The sequence below is a fragment of the Pristiophorus japonicus genome, chromosome 3, assembly GCF_044704955.1.
Source record: "Pristiophorus japonicus isolate sPriJap1 chromosome 3, sPriJap1.hap1, whole genome shotgun sequence".
Taxonomy (NCBI): Eukaryota; Metazoa; Chordata; class Chondrichthyes; family Pristiophoridae; genus Pristiophorus; species Pristiophorus japonicus.
The window spans coordinates 106,213,556-106,234,815 of record NC_091979.1 but is presented as its reverse complement, the minus strand read 5'-3'; the positions used below and the strand labels follow the sequence as shown (position 1 = coordinate 106,234,815).

Genomic DNA, 21,260 nt, shown 5'->3' with positions numbered 1-21,260 from the left:
TTCGGGCGCCTGGAGCTACTGCACTTGCGTGCCCACTGTAGCGCGCATGTGCAGAGCTCCCGGCACTGTTTTCGGCGCAGGGTCCTAGCTCCGCCCCCTACAGCTCCTGCTGCGCCGCGCCGAGGGCCAGAGGACCTGCAGGGAGGTGGAGAATACGGAGGATTTTTTTAGGCGCACTTTGTGGCGCGAAAAACGGGCGCCCAGCTCGGAGGGGCGCCCATTTTTTATCGTGTAGAAACTTGGGCCCTAAGTAACCAGAATTGCTATACTTTCATCATAAATTTAATTCCTTACAAGAAAGCTGTTTGGGCACTGTTTTCATGGTCACTATCTTGCCAAATGCTTTTATTCTATATTTTAACTTTTCCATTGTTTCAGCAGACTATGCCCAGTGACCTTTACAATCAACCTGTTCCTCATGGAGGATTGAACTTTTTGCCAGCTTATTCAGCGTCCGCTACCATTGCCCCTCCAATCCAACCTGTAGTGACCTTCGCTCCATCTGCAATCCCACCTACTGTGACTGCACATACTTTAGCTCACCTGGTCTGTGACAGTGGTGGCAGTCACAGCTTGATTAACCAAGGTCCACAACAACTGAAGGAACAAGAGCTACTAAAGTGTATCCAGTATCACATAACCCAAATGCAGCAACAAGGGGAAGAGCCCCAGCAAGTAGCTTGGAAAGCACAAGTACAGTCACAAGGGACTGACAGATCAGACACTGAGCACAGTGATGGGACTACAAGTGAAGAGGATGACATCACTTTAGTGGATACTACACCAGTAAGGGACACCAGCTGCCAGACCAGTTTTGACAAACATACAAGACCTAAAAAACAAAGTCCTGACAAAACAGCCAAGAAAGTGAAAACTATCAGATATCTTCTGAGTGAACTGAAGGCTCTGATTGCTGATCAAGGTAGTTGCAATAAATGCTATGATTTACTTTTTGGCAATTAGAATATCTACCCGTGACTCGCTCTATATTTTAGATCACGCCAGCACTACAGCTTGGTGCTATTCATTGCTACTCTGAAGTTACGTAGGGCTCCAAACTTAATTTTTCAAATGGTGATCACTAGCTGTGTTGATTACCAAAGCAATATTTTATTTCTTGCTCATGTTTTGAGAAGCTGTACACAAAATGTAACTCTTTTGGCCTGTGGCCTATAATCCAAGTTTGATCAAAAACTACATGAAATAACATTTTATTGCTTACTTTTTTCAAATTGATGTAACTTTAGTATTGTGTTGGTTTTCAAAATGACTCTTAAAATTGTATTTATTGGTACCAATTACAAATGCCAAACTGAATTAGCACGCAAGTTTAAATTTTACCGCCAATTTGGTCAATGTTTGTTTGCTGTTTAAAATATAACATTAGAAACATAGAAAATAGGTGCAGGAGTCGACCATTCGGCCCTTCTAGCCTGCACCCCCATTCAATGAGTTCATGGCTGAACATGCAACTTCAGTACCCCATTCCTGCTTTCTCGCCATACCCCTTGATCCCTCTAGTAGTAAGGACTACATCCAACTCCTTTTTGAATTTATTTAGTGAATTGGCCTCAACAACTTCCTGTGGTAGAGAATTCCACACGTTCACCACTCTCTGGGTGAAGAAGTTTCTCCTCATCTCGGTCCTAAATGGCTTACCCCTTATCCTTGGACTGTGACCCCTGGTTCTGGACTTCCCCAACATTGGGAACATTCTTCCTGCATCTAACCTGTCTAAACCATTCAGAATTTTAAACGTTTCTATGAGGTCCCCTCTCATTCTTCTGAACTCCAGTGAATACAAGCCCAGTTGATCCGGTCTTTCTTGATAGGTCAGTCCCGCCATCCCGGGAATCAGTCTGGTGGACCTTCGCTGCACTCCCTCAATAGCAAGAATGTCCTTCCTCAGGTTAGGAGACCAAAACTGTACACAATACTCCAGGTGTGGCCTCACCAAGGCCCTGTACAACTGTAGCAACACCTCCCTGCCCCTGTACTCAAATCCCCTCACTATGAAGGCCAACATGCCATTTGCTTTCTTAACCGCCTGCTGTACCTGCATGCCAACCTTCAATGACTGATGTACCATGACACCCAGGTCTCGTTGCACCTCCCCTTTTCCTAATCTGTCACCATTCAGATAATAGTCTGTCTCTCTGTTTTTACCACCAAAGTGGATAACCTCACATTTATCCACATTATACTTCATCTGCCATGCATTTGCCCACTCACCTAACCTATCCAAGTCGCTCTGCAGCCTCATAGCATCCTCCTCACAGCTCACACTGCCACCCAACTTAGTGTCATCTGCAAATTTGGAGATACTACATTTAATCCCCTTGTCCAAATCATTAATGTACAATGTAAACAGCTGGTCCCCAGCACAGAACCTTGCGGTACCCCACTAGTCACCGCCTGCCATTCTGAAAAGTACCCTTTTAGAGTGGACAAGGGAGAACCAGTTGATGTGGTATATTTGGAATTTCAGAAGGCTTTCGACAAGGTCCCACACAAGAGATTAATGTGCAAAGTTAAAGCACATGGGATTGGGTGTAGTGTGCTGACATGGATTGAGAACTGGTTGTCAGACAGGAAGCATTTCTGACAACCAGTTCTCAATCCATGTCAGCACACTACCCCCAATCCCATGTGCTTTAACTTTGCACATTAATCTCTTGTGTGGGACCTTGTCGAAAGCCTTCTGAAATTCCAAATATACCACATCAACTGGTTCTCCCTTGTCCACTCTACTGGAAACATCCTCAAAAAATTCCAGAAGATTTGTCAAGCATGATTTCCCTTTCACAAATCCATGCTGACTTGGACCTATCATGTCACCTCTTTCCAAATGCGCTGCTATGACATCCTTAATAATTGATTCCATCATTTTACCCACTACCGATGTCAGGCTGACCGGTCTATAATTCCCTGTTTTCTCTCTCCCTCCTTTTTTAAAAAGTGGGGTTACATTGGCTACCCTCCACTCGATAGGAACTGATCCAGAGTCAATGGAATGTTGGAAAATGACTGTCAATGCATCCGCTATTTCCAAGGCCACCTCCTTAAGTACTCTGGGATGCAGTCCATCAGGCCCTGGGGATTTATCGGCCTTCAATCCCATCAATTTCCCCAACACAATTTCCCGACGAATAAGGATTTCCCTCAGTTCCTCCTCCTTACTAGACCCTCTGACCCCTTTTATATCTGGAAGGTTGTTAGTGTCCTCCTTAGTGAATACCGAACCAAAGTACTTGTTCAATTGGTCAGCCATTTCTTTGTTCTCCGTTATGACTTCCCCTGATTCTGACTGCAGGGGACCTATGTTTGTCTTTACTAACCTTTTTCTCTTTACATATCTATAGAAACTTTTGCAATCCTTCTTAATGTTCCCTGCAAGCTTCTTCTCGTACTCCATTTTCCCTGCCCTAATCAAACCCTTTGTCCTCCTCTGCTGAGTTCTAAATTTCTCCCAGTCTCCGGGTTCGCTGCTATTTCTGGCCAATTTGTATGCCACTTCCTTGGCTTTAATACTATCCCTGATTTCCCTTGATAGCCACGGTTGAGCCACCTTCCCTTTTTTATTTTTATGCCAGACAGGAATGTACAATTGTTGTAGTTCATCCATGCGGTCTCTAAATGTCTGCCATTGCCCATCCACAGTCAACCCCTTAAGTATCATTCGCCAATCTATCCTAGCCAATTCACGCCTCATACCTTCAAAGTTACCCTTCTTTAAGTTCTGGACCATGGTCTCTGAATTAACTGTTTCATTCTCCATCCTAATGCAGAATTCCACCATATTATGGTCACTTCCCCAAGGGGCCTCGCACAACGAGATTGCTAATTAATCCTCTCTCATTACACAACACCCAGTCTAAGATGGCCTCCCCCCTCGTTGGTTCCTCGACATATTGGTCTAGAAAACCATCCCTTATGCACTCCAGGAAATCCTCCTCCACCGTATTGCTTCCAGTTTGGTTAGCCCAATCTATGTGCATATTAAAGTCACCCATTATAACTGCTGCACCCTTGTTGCATGCACCCCTAATTTCCTGTTTGATGCCCTCTCCAACATCACTACTACTGTTTGGAGGTCTGTACACAACTCCCACTAACGTTTTTTGCCCTTTGGTGTTCTGCAGCTCTACCCATATAGATTCCACATCATCCAAGCTAATGTCCTTCCTAACTATTGCATTAATCTCCTCTTTAACCAGCAATGCTACCCCACCTCCTTTTCCTTTTATTCTATCCTTCCTGAATGTTGAATACCCCTGGATGTTGAGTTTCCAGCCCTGATCATCCTGGAGCCACGTCTCCGTAATCCCAATCACATCATATTTGTTAACATCTATTTGCACAGTTAATTCAGCCACCTTATTACGGATACTCCTTGCATTAAGACACAAAGCCTTCAGGCTTATTTTTTTAACACCCTTTGTCCTTTTAGAATTTTGCTGTGCAGTTGATCTTTTTGTTCTTTGCCTTGGGTTTCTCTGCCCTCCACTTTTCCTCATCTCCTTTCTGTCTTTTGCTTTTGTCTCCTTTTTGTTTCCCTCTGTCTCCCTGCATTGGTTCCCATCCCCCTGCCATATTAGTTTAACTCCTCCCCAAGGAATGCTTCAGGATTATAGGGGAACATACACTATTACTTACTTGTGGACAACTATATTGTTGAAAAGAGTAAAACATCATTCAGTAGTTGCTGTTAAGCCAAAGGTGTGAAGGGTTTGGGTTCCAGGCCTGTCCGTTATTTTTCTCAGTTGGGTGCGTTTCATCAATGTAACCATACATATTTTCATTCATAAGAATAGGAAGTCCAAGGTGAGAACACACCATTCAGCTCATCAAATCCAATCCATTCAAAGTCCACACAAGATTGTTCTACTTCTCCACCACCTGCCGATTCCCTCTTTTCAGGAATACTAAGTTTCTTCCCCTACTACCGATGAGTGGGGGGAGGAATCCGTGAATTACTTTAGTATCTCTATAATCCTTCCTCCTACTCCGTAACCGGTTCCCTGTATTGATTGGGGCTCTTTTTAAAAAAAAAAATTATTTAAAAATTTGAGAAAAATCTCAAAACTTGCTTGAGTTGTGAATTTTGTACTTGTCGGCCCAGAAATTCCTCTCGCGGTCTTCCCGCGGGCAATTGCTTCCCGACCGGAGAATTTTTACGAAAGTACCTGGTGGTCTAGGAGGTGTCCTGGATTGCGGTGGGGAGGCCTTCTCTTCCCGCGCTGCGAAGCACGCTCCCGTCCGGAGGCTTCCCACGCAGAAGATGCAGTCAGGTAAGTATTTCACAGGTTCCCATTAATAGCACTGAGACTCGCGTATCTACGAGTTCTCAGCGATATTAATGGGAACAAAACCAAACACACAAAATAATAATAAATAAAAAAACAGACCACACGTTTAAAATTAATTGAAATTAAAGTTATGTCTTCTAAAAATAAAATATTTTCCTGATTTAAAAAAAAAGTTTTTTTAAATTATGGTTAAAAATAAACTTACCGTAGTGGGGAGGGGTTTTCACAATAAAATGTGTGTTTATAATTTTATTTTAACATGTTTTTAAAACACTTGCGCCTGTAAAAGTAAGCTATTCGCTTGCTTTTATCAGGCGGAAAATTTTTGAGGACCTTTGCTGGACAAGATGTGTGTAAATACTGCAACCTTGCCCTTGCAAATGTCCTCGCTCCCAATATGCATGAGCTTGACAGATCGGAAAAGCCGGTTTTCAGCACGTGCGTATTGTGCACTGAAAACCGACTTTTCCAATGCCTTCCCAGGTCCCTAGAAACTCCGTACGGGCCCGGGATGTCAGAATTTCTTCACTGTAGTCTTTCCATGTCCTAACTGTGCATATTAAATCGCATGCTTACTTTAACTTTAGCTATAATTTTTATTATTTTAAAACCTGCATCATATTTACTCTTATATTTCCAGCAAAATGATCATCCTGGTCACTCTTCTCTGAGCCCTTTTAATTCATCTATATAATCTTTGAGGTAGTGTAACCAAAACTACATACCATATTTCAGAATTGGCCTCATCAATGATCCGTATGATGTCATTATAACTTCTCTAGTATTGTAATTCACTGCACTCTGATGTAGCCCATTGCCTGAATTGCTGTATTGATGACCACTTTGCACTGATCAGATGCTTTCAGATGAAGGTTAGTGATCACTCCAAAGTCATTTTTTCCTTTCAACCTCAACCGTGGATCCTAAAATACAGCTCTTCAAAGTTGTATATGTTTACTGTCACTTGTTCCTCAATGCTTTTCCTATATTTATGTGCATATCAAAATTGATCTATATCTCAGCCTATTTCTGTCTTTCTGAAGATACTCTATCTCCTTTCTACTCATTACCTGACCAGCTAAATGTAATAATACTACAAGACATCCTGTTTGCTATCAACAATATGAAGGGTCCTTGATCGGATCTCTCTGGAAAACCATTGCTTACTTTGCCTCAGGTACAGTATTATTACTCTGAAGTCAACTTGACTTGGATGGTAACACTCTTGCCTCGAGCCAAAAATCTGTGGATTCAAGCCCAAATATTGACCAGCACATAACCAAGGTTGCCACAACAATAGTGCAGGAGTGTTGCATTGTGGTATCTTTCAGATGAGGCCCCATCTTCCTGTTCAATTAGATTATTCGAAGAAGAGCAGGAAGTTCTGGCCAATATTCCTCCCTTAACTATAAACAAATTACCTGGTTGGTCATTCCTTCCTCCTTCTCTTCGTCGGTCCGCCCTTCTAAATTGGCTCCCGTTCACTTACATTAACAAGAATAACACCTCAAAATTAATCCATTGGTTGCAAACTGCTTTGGAATGTCCTGATAGTACTTCAAGTTCTTTCTGTCTTCTGTTAAACTAATTTGCAAACTATTTAGATAATTTTTCGTCTATTCCATTCATCAAAACAAATATTAATAAAATAATGTAACTTTTCCATGAGTCTCCCCAATCACAGGAACGTTTCTTGTTAGATAAATTCAGCATTAATAAGTATCTATCAACTTTTTTTTCCTGATATAGTCATGATGCATTGTATCCTGCTTACTTTCAATTACTTAACAAAACTTAAAGTAATTAAGCTTGCATGCCAGGAAAAAAGGGATGGAGGAATTGAGTAAAATGGTGGAGGAATCCAGAGCAAATCGATATATACATTAATCTAAGATGGTCACAAATTGTAATATCAGCAGATATGCATAGCTTTACTTCAATAAGCACTTGAGGAATCCCTTCATTCTTGAACTGTGCTACTTCATCTTTTTGTTGGATAAGCATTTAAGATTGAAATCATGATCTGTTGCATTATAGGTAAGGTGAGCATTGATGGGAATTAAATACTAAATATGCAACATATTGACAGGATTTGTTAAATATTAATGTCTTTCTGTTGGCAGACGACTCTGAGGTTCTCCGGTTGATAATGGAGCTAGAAGATAGTATCTCACTACTACCAACTGTGATTGGAAGCACTAATGTACAAGCAGAAATAGCTATGAGTCTTCAACCTCTACGCAGTGAGAATGCACAGCTGCGCAGGTCAATAATATTTCATTCCTAATGTCTGCTTTGCACTTTATTTTTCTTCACTTTTCCTCCCTTGACAGTCTAACCAAAATGGGAGCTCGGTGTGAAGAATCGCAGGCACAGGCAACAAATGTCTTGTAATTTCAGTTTCATAGTGTTATATAAATGTAGTATGCTACTGGACTTTTTTATTCAAATAAACTCTTGTATGATTCTTAATTTTCCAAAAAATCTAAATATTTCTACATATATATTAACACCTTTTTAAAACATTTTAAAATCCTTTTTTTTCCAACGTAATCCTTTTAATACTTACAGGTTTGCTGCTGTTAAATCGAAGCATGTTATCCCACTCATGGCATGTATAAAAGCACTGGTTTCAGTTCACAGGAGATTCATTCTGCTTCTGGAAACTGCCTTTTTGTTGTGAACACAAAACAAGAGCCTTAAGTCTGAACTGTAACAACTACATTTTGTTAAACTGAATTTTCTCCTGCCAATAAACTGAGCTTTATTTAGGATACCTTAGTTTTGGTAAACATTTGATGTAGATCTGATTTTAGTTCTAAAATTAAGGTGTTTTCTTTTAAATTTTGTAGACGGTTAAGGATAGTTAACCAGCAACTTCGAGAGCGAGAAAGAGCCGAAAAAGACTCGAGATCGGTAGACTGCAACTTTGAAGGTATATTAGCTTTCTTTTTTTATGAAAGTATTTTTTTCATTATAGCCTAAAGCTTTTATTGCTGAATCCATGCAAGTATATAACTTTAAAAGGAAATAATCTTGGTTGCCCTTAATTTTTTAATGTTTAATAAGAAATGCACTAGCCTTGGGAAGTGATTTCCTTTCACATGCTGACTTCCTTTAGAAATAAATGAAAAACAGAAACAGAACAAATATTTGCCCATAAATAGTTATTACCTCAATAATTTAATTCTTAGCATTGTGTTCCTAACACAGATGAGGCTGCACACAGGGAGGTTAAAGTAACAGTGACCTCAGTCTTTATTAAGACACTCCAGAGTGAGGAACAGGCCTTAGGGGCCGGCTTATATACAGTGCTTCCAAGGGATGCTGGGATCCCTTGGGACTTCAGGGGATGCACTCCCTGGTGGCGAAACATGGGAGTACATGCTTTACAGATACACGATACACAACATCATTCCTCCTCGCTTCCCCCCCCCCCCCCCCCCCCCACCCAAGTCAAAGTGAAAGCTATTTACAAGGTGAGGCGGTCGGGAGCCTTTCTTTGCTTGGTGGACCGCCTCGGTACAAATGTCTTTTCTGGTGTGTTGGCTGTGCCCTCACTCGGCTGGCATGTTATTGGCCCTGCAGGGCTGCTGGGTGAGCCTGGCCTTGCTGGGCTGTTGAGCATGATGGGTTCGATTTCCTGGTCCGGTGTGGTGTCATTGATCCTTTGGGTGTGTGTCGTGGGCTCAAAAGGTGGTGTCTGCTGTGGGTTGTTCAGGGCAGTCTGTGAAACGCGGCCTCGTTTGGTCCAGGTGCTTTCTGCAAATTTGTCCATTGTCTAGTTTGACTACAAACACCCTACTCCCTTCTTTAGCTATCACCGTGCCCACGATCCACTTGGGACCATATCCATAGTTTAGCACATACACAGGGTCATTCAGATCAATTTCCCGTGACACAGTGGCGCGACAATCGTTTACATTTTGTTGCTGCTGCCTGCTCTCTACCTGATCATGCAGGTTGAGGTGAACCAGCAAGAGTCTGGTTTAAGTGTCCTGTTCATGAGTAGCTCAGCTGGGGGCACCCCTTTGGCGAGTGGGGTCTCGTGCGGTAGCTGATCAGCACTCGGGACAGGCGGGTTTGGAGTGAGCCTTCTGTGACTCGTTTAAGGCTCTGTTTAATGGTTTGTACTGCCCGCTCTGCCTGCCCATTGGAGGCTGGTTTAAACGGGGCCAAGGTGACATGTTTGATCCCATTGCGGGTCATGAATTCTTTAAATTCGGAACTGGTGAAACATGGCCTGTTGTCACTGACCAGTATGTCAGGCAGGCCGTGGGTGGCAAACATGGCCCTCAGGCTTTCAATGGTGGCGGTGCTTCCCGACATTATTTCACATGCAATCCATTTTGAAAAAGCATCCACCACCACCAGGAACATTTTACCGAGAAACGGGCCCGCATAGTCGACATGGATCCTCGATCATGGTCTGGAGGACCAGGACCACAAACTTAGTGGTGCCACTCTGGGCGCGTTGCTCAACTGAGCACACACGCTGCATTGCCGTACACAAGACTCTAAATCAGAGTCGATACTGGGCCACCACACGTGGGATCTGGCTATCGCTTTCATCATTACTATACCCGGGTGTGTGCTGTGGAGATCCGAGATGAACATCTCCCTGCTCTTTTTTGGTAGCACTACGCGGTTACCCCACAACAGGCAGTCTGCCTGAATAGACAGCTCGTCCTTTCGCCACTGGAACGGCTTGATTAGCTCTTGCATTTCAACGGGGATGCGGGCCCAGCTCCCATGCAGTACACAGTTTTTTACTAGGGACAGCAGAGGATCTTGGCTGGTTCAAGTCCTAATCTGGCAGGCCGTGACAGGTGATTTTTCATTTTCAAACGCTTCCATGACCATCAACAAGTCTGCAGGCTGCGCCATTTCCACCCCCGTGGTGGGCAATGGTAGCCGACAGAGCATCCGTACAGTTCTCGGTGCCTGGCCTGTGGCGGATAGTATAGTTATACGCTGATAGCACGAGTGCCCACCTTTGTATGTGGGCTGAGGCATTTAGTATTTATCCCCTTGTTTTCAGCGAACAGGGATGTGAGGGGCTTGTGATCGGTTTCCAGCTCAAATTTGAGGCCAAACAGGTACTGATGCATTTTCTTTACCCCGAATACACACGCTAATGCCTCTTTCTCAATCATGCTGTAGGCCCTCTCGGCCTTAGACAAGCTCCTGGAAGCGTAGGCGACAGGTTGCAACTTCCCCTCAACGTTAGCTTGTTGTAATACACACCCGACTCCGTACGACGACACATCACATGCTAGCACAAGTCTTTTACACGGGTTATAAAATACAAGCAGCTTGTTGGAGCATAAAATGTTTCTGGCTTTCTCAAAAGCAATTACTTGTTTTTTTTTCCCCATACCCAGTTCTCACCTTTACGCAATAGCACATGTAGGGGCTCTAAGAAGGTGCTTAACCCTGGTAGGAAGTTACCAAAATAGTTGAGGAGTCCCAGGAACGACCGCAGCTCCGTGACGTTCTGTGGCCTGGGCGCGTTCCTGATAGCCTCTGTCTTGGCGTCTGTGGGCCGAATGCCGTCCGCCGCGATCTTCCTCCCCAAAAACTCCACTTTTGTTGCCATGAAGATGCATTTCGACCTCTTCAGCCTCAGCCCTACGCGATCCAGTCGCTGGAGGACCTCCTCCAGGTTTTGTAGGTGCTCGATGGTGTCCCGACCCGTGACCAGTATGTCGTCCTGAAAAACCACCGTGCGTGGTACCGACTTGAGTAGGCTCTCCATGTTTCTCTGGAAGATCGCTGCAGCCGACCGAATCCCTTGTGCGTGTTGATGCAGGTGAGGCCCTTCGAAGACTCCTCCAGCTCCTGCGTCATGTAGGCCGAAGTCAGGTCGAGCTTGGTGAACGTCTTGCTTCCTGCCAGCGTCGCAAATAGGTCATCTGCCTTAAGTAGCAGGTATTGGTCCTGTAGCGAGAAACAAGTAATAGTTACTTTATAATCGCTGCAAATCCTGACCGTGCCATCACCTTTGAGTACTGGAACAATTGGGCTGGCCCACTCGCTGAATTCCATTGGGGAGATGATGCCCTCGTGTTGCAGCCTGTCCAGCTCAATTTCCACTCTCTCCCTCATCATGTGAGCTACTGCTCGCGCCTTGTGGTGAATGGGTCGTGCCTCTGGGACCAAGTGGATCTGCACCTTCGCCCCGGAAAAGTTTCCAATGCCTGGCTCAAAAAGGGAAGGAAATTTGTTAAGAACCTGAGTACATGAGGCCTCATCGACATGTGATAGCGTTCAGATGTCATCCCAGTTCCAGCAGATTTTGCCCAGCCAGCTCCTTCCAAGATGTGTGGGGCCATCGCCCGGGACAATCCAGAGTGGCAGTTTGTGCACCGTGCCCTCGTAGGTGACCTTGACCATGGCGCTGCCCAAGACAGTGATGAGCTCTTTGGTGTACGTTCTCAGTTTTGTGTGAATGGGGCTCAGGGCACCACAGTCTCTCAAACATCTTTTTACTCATGATGGATTGGCTGCCGCCAGTGTTCAGTTCCATGGCTACGGGTAAGCCATTCAATTTTACATTTCGCATTATAGGTGGACATTTCGTCAAATGTGTGCACCCCGTATACTTCAGCATCTGCTTCCTCTCTCTCAGGTTCGAAATTGATCCACCACACACCAATTTTCCTCTGCCACGTGGTGGTTAGCAGGTTTTGCAGAGCTTGCAACTCGTCTGCAAGCTCGTTGGAGGTGCCCCATTGTTCCACCGCTCTTGCAAACATACCCTTTGAAGCGGCATGGATAGGCTGAATGGAAGCCTCTATAACGCCAACAAGGTGTGAATTGCCTTGCATTCATCCTTTTGTTGCGGACTCTGAGTCACCTGGGTCACCTGAGGCCTGCTGGTAGTTACAGACTCGTGGTTTCTGCCCTGTACATTTCTGCTCGCAAACACAGTTCCAGTTAATTTATGAACATTGCTAGCACTTGTGTGCTGAGAGATTTGTTTGGTGTTATTTCTGGTGGACATAAACGCCCGTGCTATCGCAATGGCCTTACTGAGGGTCGGTGTCTCTGCAGTCAAAAGTTTTTGTAGGATGGTCTCGTGGCCAATGCCCAGTACAAAAAAGTCTCTGAGCATCTGCTCCAGGTAGCCATCAAATTCACATTGTCCTGCAAGTCGCGTAGCTCGTAGCTCGCCACTTCCTGACCTTCAGATCGCTGGTACATGTAGAACCAATACCTTGCCATCAGCAAGCTCTCCCTCCGGTTAAGATGCTCCCGAACCAGTGTACACAGCTCCTCATACGACTTATCTGTGGGTTTCACCGAAGCCAGAAGATTCTTCATGAGGCTGTAGGTCGGTGCCCCGCAGACCGTGAGGAGGACCGCTCTCCTTTTTGCAGCGCTTCCTTCTCCGTCCAGCTCGTTGGCTACAAAGTACTGGTCTAGCCGTTCGACATAGGCTTCCCAGTCCTCACCCTCCAAGAACTTCTCCGGGATGCCCACAGGTTTCTGCATCTTTGTGTTGGATTCATATCCTCGTCGCCAGTTATTGTGTTCCTAACACAGATGAGACTGCACACTAGGAGGTTAAAGTAACAGTGACCTCAGTCTTTATTAAGACACTCCAGAATGAGGAACAGGCCTTAGGGGCTGGCTTATATACAGTGCTCCCAAGGGATGCTGGGATCTCTTGGGACTTCAGGGGATGCGCTCCCTGGTGGCGGAACATGGGAGTGCATGCTTTACAGATACACAACACTTAGATTATCAGCAACCTTCTTGAATCAAAGTCCTTTCAACAAATTGTACTTTCCTTTTTATAATCTCTGTCATCATTGATCATCTATGAATACAAATGTAAATTTTGTTATAAGCATAGATCCAAAATATATTGAAGTAGGCAACTCAAAAAAGCATGAACCTTGGAGGTGGTGTGGCCCATTATTATCATTTTCAAAAATAGTCACATGGGGAATAGTTTATTGACTCAATTTAATATATAACATATAAAATTGAGGTAGCAAGCAAAAGAATACCCTTACAAGAATTGTGGATTATCATAATGATTTCAGTGTATGATTTAACACCTACTGGTACATTTGTAACTTTCCTTGTGAGATTTTTAGAAGCATTTTAAGACTTATAGTTGGATTAGCCACAATAATTGAAACCACATTTAATCATGTGTGCATGAGTAAATTTACATTTAAACTTTCAAAAGCTTTCTGAAAGTGCTATCGACTCAGTCTCAATCCCTTGCCTTTTGTTCATAACCATATACATTTTTCTTTATCAAATATTTATTCACTTTTAAAAGCTATTATAAAATCTGCTGGCACTACTGTTTCTGATGGGACATTCCACATCATAACAATATATGTATATAAAAAAAAATCTCCTAACCAGTTGCCAGATGTTTCCACTTGTTTAATCCCCCTATTGGCCCAGTTCTGAGAATAATGAACACGAACCTATGTTCGATGATTCTGTATACCATACATAAATCATACAGCTCACAGATATGATGCACTAATGGACAACCATATACTTATGGTTTTGTCTACACTTGTGACCAATTTGGAGTGTCAGCATGATGAGTGCTGGATCAATGCTTCCACTTTTTAAAAATTGAAGTTGTAGTAGAATTGTAGAAGTAAGATGTTAAAAAGGGAGGATGATAAATTGGAACAATCTAATATAAACCAAGGTACCAGCTTGTCAGGATATTTGTTTAATTAATTTAAATCTAATACTTGTTCCATTACTTTAATCTTAACATGTACCAAAGGTCTTTGGGGGTGAAATTGTTTTTTGACGATAATACAAAACGGGAGATAACAAATCAGCAGCCTGTTTTACACCCCGCCAATTTTCTTTTGCATTCAATCTAAAAGAAAATTGGATGAGGTGTAAAACAGACTGCTGATTCGCTATTGCCCATCTTGCTCTACTGCCGAAGACCAATTTCACCCCCTTTGTCTCTGGATTTACAGCGATCTCATTGCAGTCCATGAATACAACATTGCAGGCCCAGCTGCAAGAGTCTGTGAAAGGGCTTGAATCTTTGCAAAATAAAAATGAAGAGCTGCTGAATGTGATAGACAAACAGAGAGAGGAGAACAAGCAGTTACTCAGACTGATGCAGGGAAAAGAACAGGATCTGTTCCAGAGCAGACAGCAGTGCGAGATGGACACGACTCGAGTCAAAATGGGTAGGTCAGAAATTGGTTTTTTGAATTTTTTTTTAAGAGATCTATGAATATTACCAGAAATGAGAGAGAAGTTCTTACTGATTCTTCCACTCCTATAGAAGTAGGTGAAGCTTTGACAAAAATGAGAAACATTCAGCTGAAATTGGAGGCCTCTGAGAAGGAGAATCAAATCTTGGAAATAACACTACGACAACGTGATGCAGAAGTGAGCAGATTACGAGAACTAACCAGGTAATAGAGGACTTCACTGGAGACTGTTCACTCTCCACTTTGCTCCTTTACATGATTTCTTTTGGCTTAGGATTTCAATCTGTGAAACTTCATCTCTTATCAGTTAAAATATATGAAACTGGAGACAGGGTTACAGCTTTGTGCCTTTTCCTGTGGCATTTGGTTTGCTTTTGAGCACAGGCTGATGAAATGATAATTTCCTTTATTTATCAGGTATTAAGATCTCAAGTGAAAAGTTGTTTGGACAATATCATCACAGATCTTTATGGATATGAGTTTGTTGCACAGCTGGTTATAATGAGCCCAAATTTGGCCCGGACATATTTCTGGCGCACTCAACCAGAGGTGCGCTGCTTTTGTAGAACGATTAGGGCCCCAAAAATCTTCAGGCTGGGTTTGGCCACTCCCCAGCCTCTCCTCTATGGTGGCGTAGCATGGCAACTGGATTCGGGGGCGGAGCAAATTCCCGGCGCTGAAAACAGTGCAGGGATCTCTGCACATGTGCGCTGGAGTGTGCGCGCATGCGCAGTAGCTCCTTGCCCCCAGAATCTGTGAGTGCGCTCTGCAGGCTATGTGGGAGGGGCCCGAAACACGCCGCCCCTATTCCTGGCCGAATGGGCTCCCTCATCGGTGGCCAGATTAGCTACCAGAATATCTGTATTTCTAAGTAAAATTGAAATAATGTTGATATATTACAAAGTACTTTTGAGGGTTGGCCATTAAGGTGTTTTATCAGCATGCTGGCATGTACACGATTGAGGGCAAATCTGCTCGAATTTATTGCAATTGTAGATTAAATTGCCCATGAAAGTGCAAATTATATCAACGTAGCAGGCCATGTTTTGGTAGGACTTCTATTTTTTATTTATTAATTGCTTTTTACTTTTTGTGCTTTGTTTAGTGCTTTGTAAGTCTTGGTGCTTTAGGTGCAGGGTTCCTTCTATTTTTTATTAATTAATTGCTTATTACTTTTTGTGCTTTGTTTAGTGCTTTAAGTCTTGGTGCTAGGTGCAGGTCCTCTCAGCTTCCTTGTATTTTTTATTATTGAATGCTTATTTTTGTGCTTTGTTTAGTGTTTGATGCTTTAAATGTACTTACCTGCGCTGATTTCTTAACTCTCTGTGGCCACATACGCTGCCCTAAGTTAGTTTGGAGTAACTATTAGCTGTCCAAAGTAGCTTAAATGGGCAAAACAGGCGTAGGTGGCTGGTAACGCCCCATTTTGGAAAAAAACAAAACAAAAAAAAAATCCTAACTAACTCACTTACACTAGTGCAAATTAAATGTACAGAATTATGATTTTTAAGATACTCCAAAAAAATCAAGTTGCTCCCAAAAAAACGGAGCAACTCCAGGCCAAATTTGGGCCCAATAACACTAATAACATTAAATTTACAATTTTGGGTAGTCTAACCATTTGGATAGCTAGTATAAAATATGGAAATGTTACTGGTTTATTAAGAGATATTTGTGTTAAAGCACATTCTATGGGCATTTCTCAGTTTTTATTTCAGATTTCCGGTATCTGCAGTATTTTGCTTTTCTCAGTGCATGTTTATAACACCCAGAAGGATTATTTTTGCTCCATACATGGGCATAATAGTCTGCTTACCATCTTTAAATGCCACCAGCACTGTTCCCTTCCTAATAACTGTTCCTAATTAACAACTCTACTATCAGTAAACAGAAGATGCCGTAACAATCCCACAGAATTAATTTTTCTGCTGCTTTTAAAATGTGTTGCATCTTCTATGACATTGCTACAGGATGAAGCAATTTAATGTATGAGGTGTTCACCACATTTTTTTTTAACTTCAGTATTTTAAAATTATATTGTAGATATTTTCCATTCCCATATATACTTAAGAATCTCTTTCAGGTTTTGATATTTATGGTGCTTGTGGGAGGAATACATTGATACATTAATGTCCCTTGGCTTGGTTGTGTGTGCACTTGGAGCAATATGAGTTTAAAAAGTTGAAGCAATTTGATCTTGATCTCACCTCTGAGGTATAATTTTTTTCGGGATTGGGGGAGGGGGATTTCTGCCTGCTAGTAGTCAGTTTGGGATTGTTGTCCTTGCCTGTCTGAATGTGTCACCGTTGTGGTTTGCATTTTCCCCACGTAAGATGATTTGGGTGTTTGAGCCCCCAACATTGGGCCCCAGACTGCTTGGTGTTTCTCCACTTCTAGGCAGAGGCTAAAGGCCATTCATTTAGGTTGACATTTGTCCCACATGTTCTTTAGCTGCATGTTTGTTGTGGGAGGACTATACCATGGTTGGGGATGCACATTCCTGCAGCTGGTAGGGTGCATGTTGTGAGCATCTCTCCTTCTTCACTGGACAGGTCCAGCAGTGTTAGGCTTGGTTCTATGAAATTGCGAGGCATGTCATGATCCTTGTGGTCTTCTGGACTACCATCCAGGCAGCTGAGTACAGAAGTGTGACCAGAAATAGTAAATGGGTGGCCTTTTGGAAAATCTCCTCCAAGGGACATCCAGTATGGTGGAATGAATATTTTCAGAGCTTTGTGGAGTGTGGTATGTACAATGTATGATATTGAGTTCGCCCTTATACATTTTGTTGCAGATCGTGGTATTGAATGTCTAATACCAGATCTCTCAATCATTTCTCCTGCATTAATTGGCAGTCCAAGTCTTGTTCCCAGGCTGTCTTCTGTTATTTGTCATGGAGATGAACATTGTGCATGTTGGGTCAACTGTTAGTCAACCTCCTTCCTTCTATGGTTCACAATAACATGCTTCGAGTAAGCACGAGATACTTGACAGTTGAGTATACAGAACAGATTTCATATTTAGATCATCATAGGTGGTCCCTCAAACAAGGATGACTTGCTTCCACATGAGTTCACAGATGTTTCAATGAAGGACCCGATATTTCAGTCTTGAACTCCAGTTGAAAGGTTAGAAGATGCCTGTGCGTGGATTTTTTTTAACGTGAGGTGACCGTTGCACATCAGCCACCACACTGGCTCGACAGAGCTAGGCCTTTATCCAGTGGCAAGGGTTAACCAGGACGACTGGAGACCTGCTCTGCTGCACTGACCTAGTGCACGCACCCATTGCAGTGTGGGCTGGCCCGTGCTGCCCCATGGCCCTTGGCTCTTCTGGGCACCATACCCTTATTTGGCGCACCTCTGCCACGATCTCTCACCACTTATCTGCCACAAAGCACTCACTGCACCTCCGCCACGATTTCCCTCCGCACCAAACAGTTGCCAAACCGCCGTCACGATCACCCACCGAATCTCAGCCACGATCCCTCAACGCTCCTCCGCCTCGATCACTTGTCGTACCTCCACCGTAACCTTCTCGCTTCTCTGTTGTACCTGGACCCCGCCGATGTTCCTGCCCAGGCTCCAAACAGCGATCTGGGTCCTGATGACGTCAACCAGTCGCCCACCTCGAAGCCGTTGCATACCTGGACCAACTTGCGCTGGAAGTTGTAGTGGTATGCCTCTCGAGCTCTTATACTTCCGACCTGCGAGATACTCATATATATAGCATAGGTGATCGTCTAATCATTACAAAGAGTATCTTCGGATTTCACTCTCTCTCTCTCCTTGCTCTCCAGCTAACTCTGGAAAACTCATCATTTATACATCCCAGTTTGCCTACTTCAACAGTACATTTCACTGAGAAGATTTCATGATTTATCTGTACTCAAGAATAGCTTGTAGACAGCTTATTTATTTAAACTTTAACAGACATCCACTCTACACTACGGTTAATTGATCCCTCTGCCTATGTTTATTATACTAATCACTAAAGTAATACATTAATCACTCATGGTCGATACTGTCCTAGTCATGTATTTCCATGTAGATGATAATCAGACTTTTGAAGCGGAACATGATCCATCTTTCTGTCTTCCTGAGAAAGCCTGTTGCTCCATGAACAGTTATGGTTATACTCTTTGATTATTAAGAGTTTGATTATTAACTCTCAACTGTTCAACATGTTCAACAGTGCACAGGGTCATGATGCATCTGCAGGGTGTGCTGTGGAGTGAAGAAAGAGTTCCAGGGCAGGTTGGCTCACATTGGAGTCTGAAATATTACTGGACTCTGAAGGTTGCAGTATTAGAATATAAGAAATAGGAGCAGGAGTAGGCCATTTGGTCCCTCAAGCCTGCTCCGCCATTCAATAAGATCATGGCTGATCTGGTCTTGGCCTCAACTCCACTTTCCTGTCTACTCCCCAAAACCCTTGTCACCCATGTCGTTCAAAAATCTGTCTCTCTCCACCTTGAATATATTCAATGACACAGCCTCCACAGCTCTTTGGGGTAGAGAATTCGACCCCTTATTCTGAAACTATGCCCCCTTGTTCTAGATTCCCCACGAGGGGAAACATCCTCTCTGCACCTACCCTGTCAAGCCCCCTCAGAATCTTATGTTTCAATAAGATCACCTCTCATGCTTCTAAAATCCAATGAGTATAAGCCCAACCTGCTCAACCTTTCTTCATAAGACAACCCCTTCCATCTCAGGAATCAACCTAGTGAACCTTCTCTGAACTGCCTCCAATGCAAGTATATCCCTCCTTAAATAGGGAGACCAAAACTGTATGCATTACTCCAGCTGTGGTCTCCCCAACACCCTGTACAGTTGTAGCAGGACTTCCCTACTTTTATATTCTTGCTTCCCTTGCAATAAAGGCCAACATTCCATTTGCCTACCTAATTACTTGCTGTACCTGCATGCTTACTTTGTGTTTCATGAACAAGGACCCCCAGGTCCCTCTGTACCATAACATTTTGTAGTCTCCTCTTCATTTAAATAATTTGCTTTTTTATTCTTTCTACAAAAATGGATAACCTCACATTTTCCCACGGTATATTCCATCTGCCAAATTTTTGCCCACTCGCTTAGCCTATCTATATCTCTTTGTAGATTATTTGTGTCCTCTTCACAGCTTGCTTTCCCACCTATCTTTGAATCATCAGCAAACTTGGCTACATTACACTCTCTCCCTTCATCCAAATCATTAATATAGATTGTAAATAGTTGAGGCCCCAGCACTGATCCCTGTGGCACCCCACTAGTTACAGTTTGCCAACCTGAAAATGACACATTTATTCCAACTCTGTTTTCTGTTAGTTAGCCAATCCTCTATCCATGCTAATATATTACCCCCAACCCCGTGAGCTCTTATCTTGTGCAGTAACCTTTTATGTGGCACCTTGTCGAATGCCTTCTGGAAATCCAAATACACTACATCCACTGGTTCCCCTTTATCCACCCTTCTCGTTACATCTTCAAAGAACTCTAGCAAATTTGTCGAACATGATTTCCCTTTCATAAAACCATGCTGACTCTGCTTGACTGCATTATGATTTTCTAAATGCTGCTGCTTCCTTAATAATGGACTCCAGCATTTTCCCAATGACAGATGTTAGGCTAACTGGTTTATAGTTTCCTGCTTTCTGTCTCCCTTCTTTTTTGAATAGGGATGCTACATTTGCTGTTTTCCAATCTGCTGGGACCTCTCCAGAATCCACGGAATGTTGGTAAATCACAACCAATGCATCCACTATCTCTGCAGCCACTTCTTTTAATATCCTAGGATGCAGGCCATCAGGTCCAGGGGACTTGTCCGCCTTTAGTCCCATTAATTTGCCGAGTACTTTTCTCTAGTGATAATTGTTTTAAGTTCCCCCTTCCCTATAGCCCCTGAATTATCTAATTATTATTGGGATGCTTTTAGTGTCTTCTACCATGAAGACCGATACAAAATATTTGTTCAAAGTCTCTGCCATTTCCCTGTTTCCCATTATTAATTCTCCAGTCTCATCCTCTAAGGGATTCAATGTTTACTTTAGCTACTCTCTTCCTTTTTATATACCTGCAGAAGCTCTTACTGTCTGTTTTTATATTTCTTGCTAGTTTACTCTCATAATCTATATTCTCTCCTTTTTTTATTTGTCCTGTGCTGGTTTCTAAAACTTTCCCAATCCTCTGGCTTACCACTAATCTTCGCAACATTGTATGCCTTTGTTTCAATTTGACACCATCCTTAACTTCCTTAGTTAGCCACGGATAGTTCATCCTTCTCTTAGTCTTTCTTTCTCACTGGAATATATTTTTGCTGAGAATTATGAAATATCTCCTTAAATGTGCCATTGCTTATCTACCATCTTACCCTTTAATCTATTTTCCCAGTCCACTTTAGCTAACTCTGCCTTCATACTTTGCATGGATAGAGGATTGGCTAACTAACAGAGAACAGAGAACAGAGAGTCGGGATAAATGGTTCATTCTCTGGTTGGCAACCAGTAACTAGTGGGGTGCCACAGGGATCAATGCTTAGACCCCAACTATTTACAATCTATATTAACAGCTTGGAAGAAGGGACTGAGTGTAACACAGCCAAGTTTGCTGAAGATACAAAGATGGGAGGAAAAGCAATGTGTGAGGACACACAAAATCTGCAAAAGGACATAGACAGGCTAAGTGAACGGGCAAAAATTTGGCAGATGGAGTATAATGTCGGAAAGTGTGAG

General features: G+C 43.0%; 1 protein-coding gene across 5 annotated transcripts in view; it reads left to right on the top strand.

Annotated features, from left to right (window-relative positions):
* The window catches only part of ccdc14 (coiled-coil domain containing 14), an 84,044-nt gene that overhangs the window by 11,828 nt on the left and 50,956 nt on the right, over positions 1 to 21,260 (top strand). For 3 of the 5 annotated variants that reach the window (XM_070874667.1, XM_070874673.1, XM_070874679.1), the window contains exons 3-7: positions 382 to 922; positions 7,433 to 7,574; positions 8,162 to 8,244; positions 14,285 to 14,503; positions 14,602 to 14,734. In XM_070874667.1, coding sequence (XP_070730768.1) covers positions 382 to 922; positions 7,433 to 7,574; positions 8,162 to 8,244; positions 14,285 to 14,503; positions 14,602 to 14,734 — 1,118 coding nt within the window. Of the gene's footprint in view, positions 1 to 378; positions 923 to 7,432; positions 7,575 to 8,161; positions 8,245 to 14,284; positions 14,504 to 14,601; positions 14,735 to 21,260 lie in introns of all 5 variants that reach the window. The other 2 variants (XM_070874662.1, XM_070874685.1) reach the window with 1 other exon arrangement.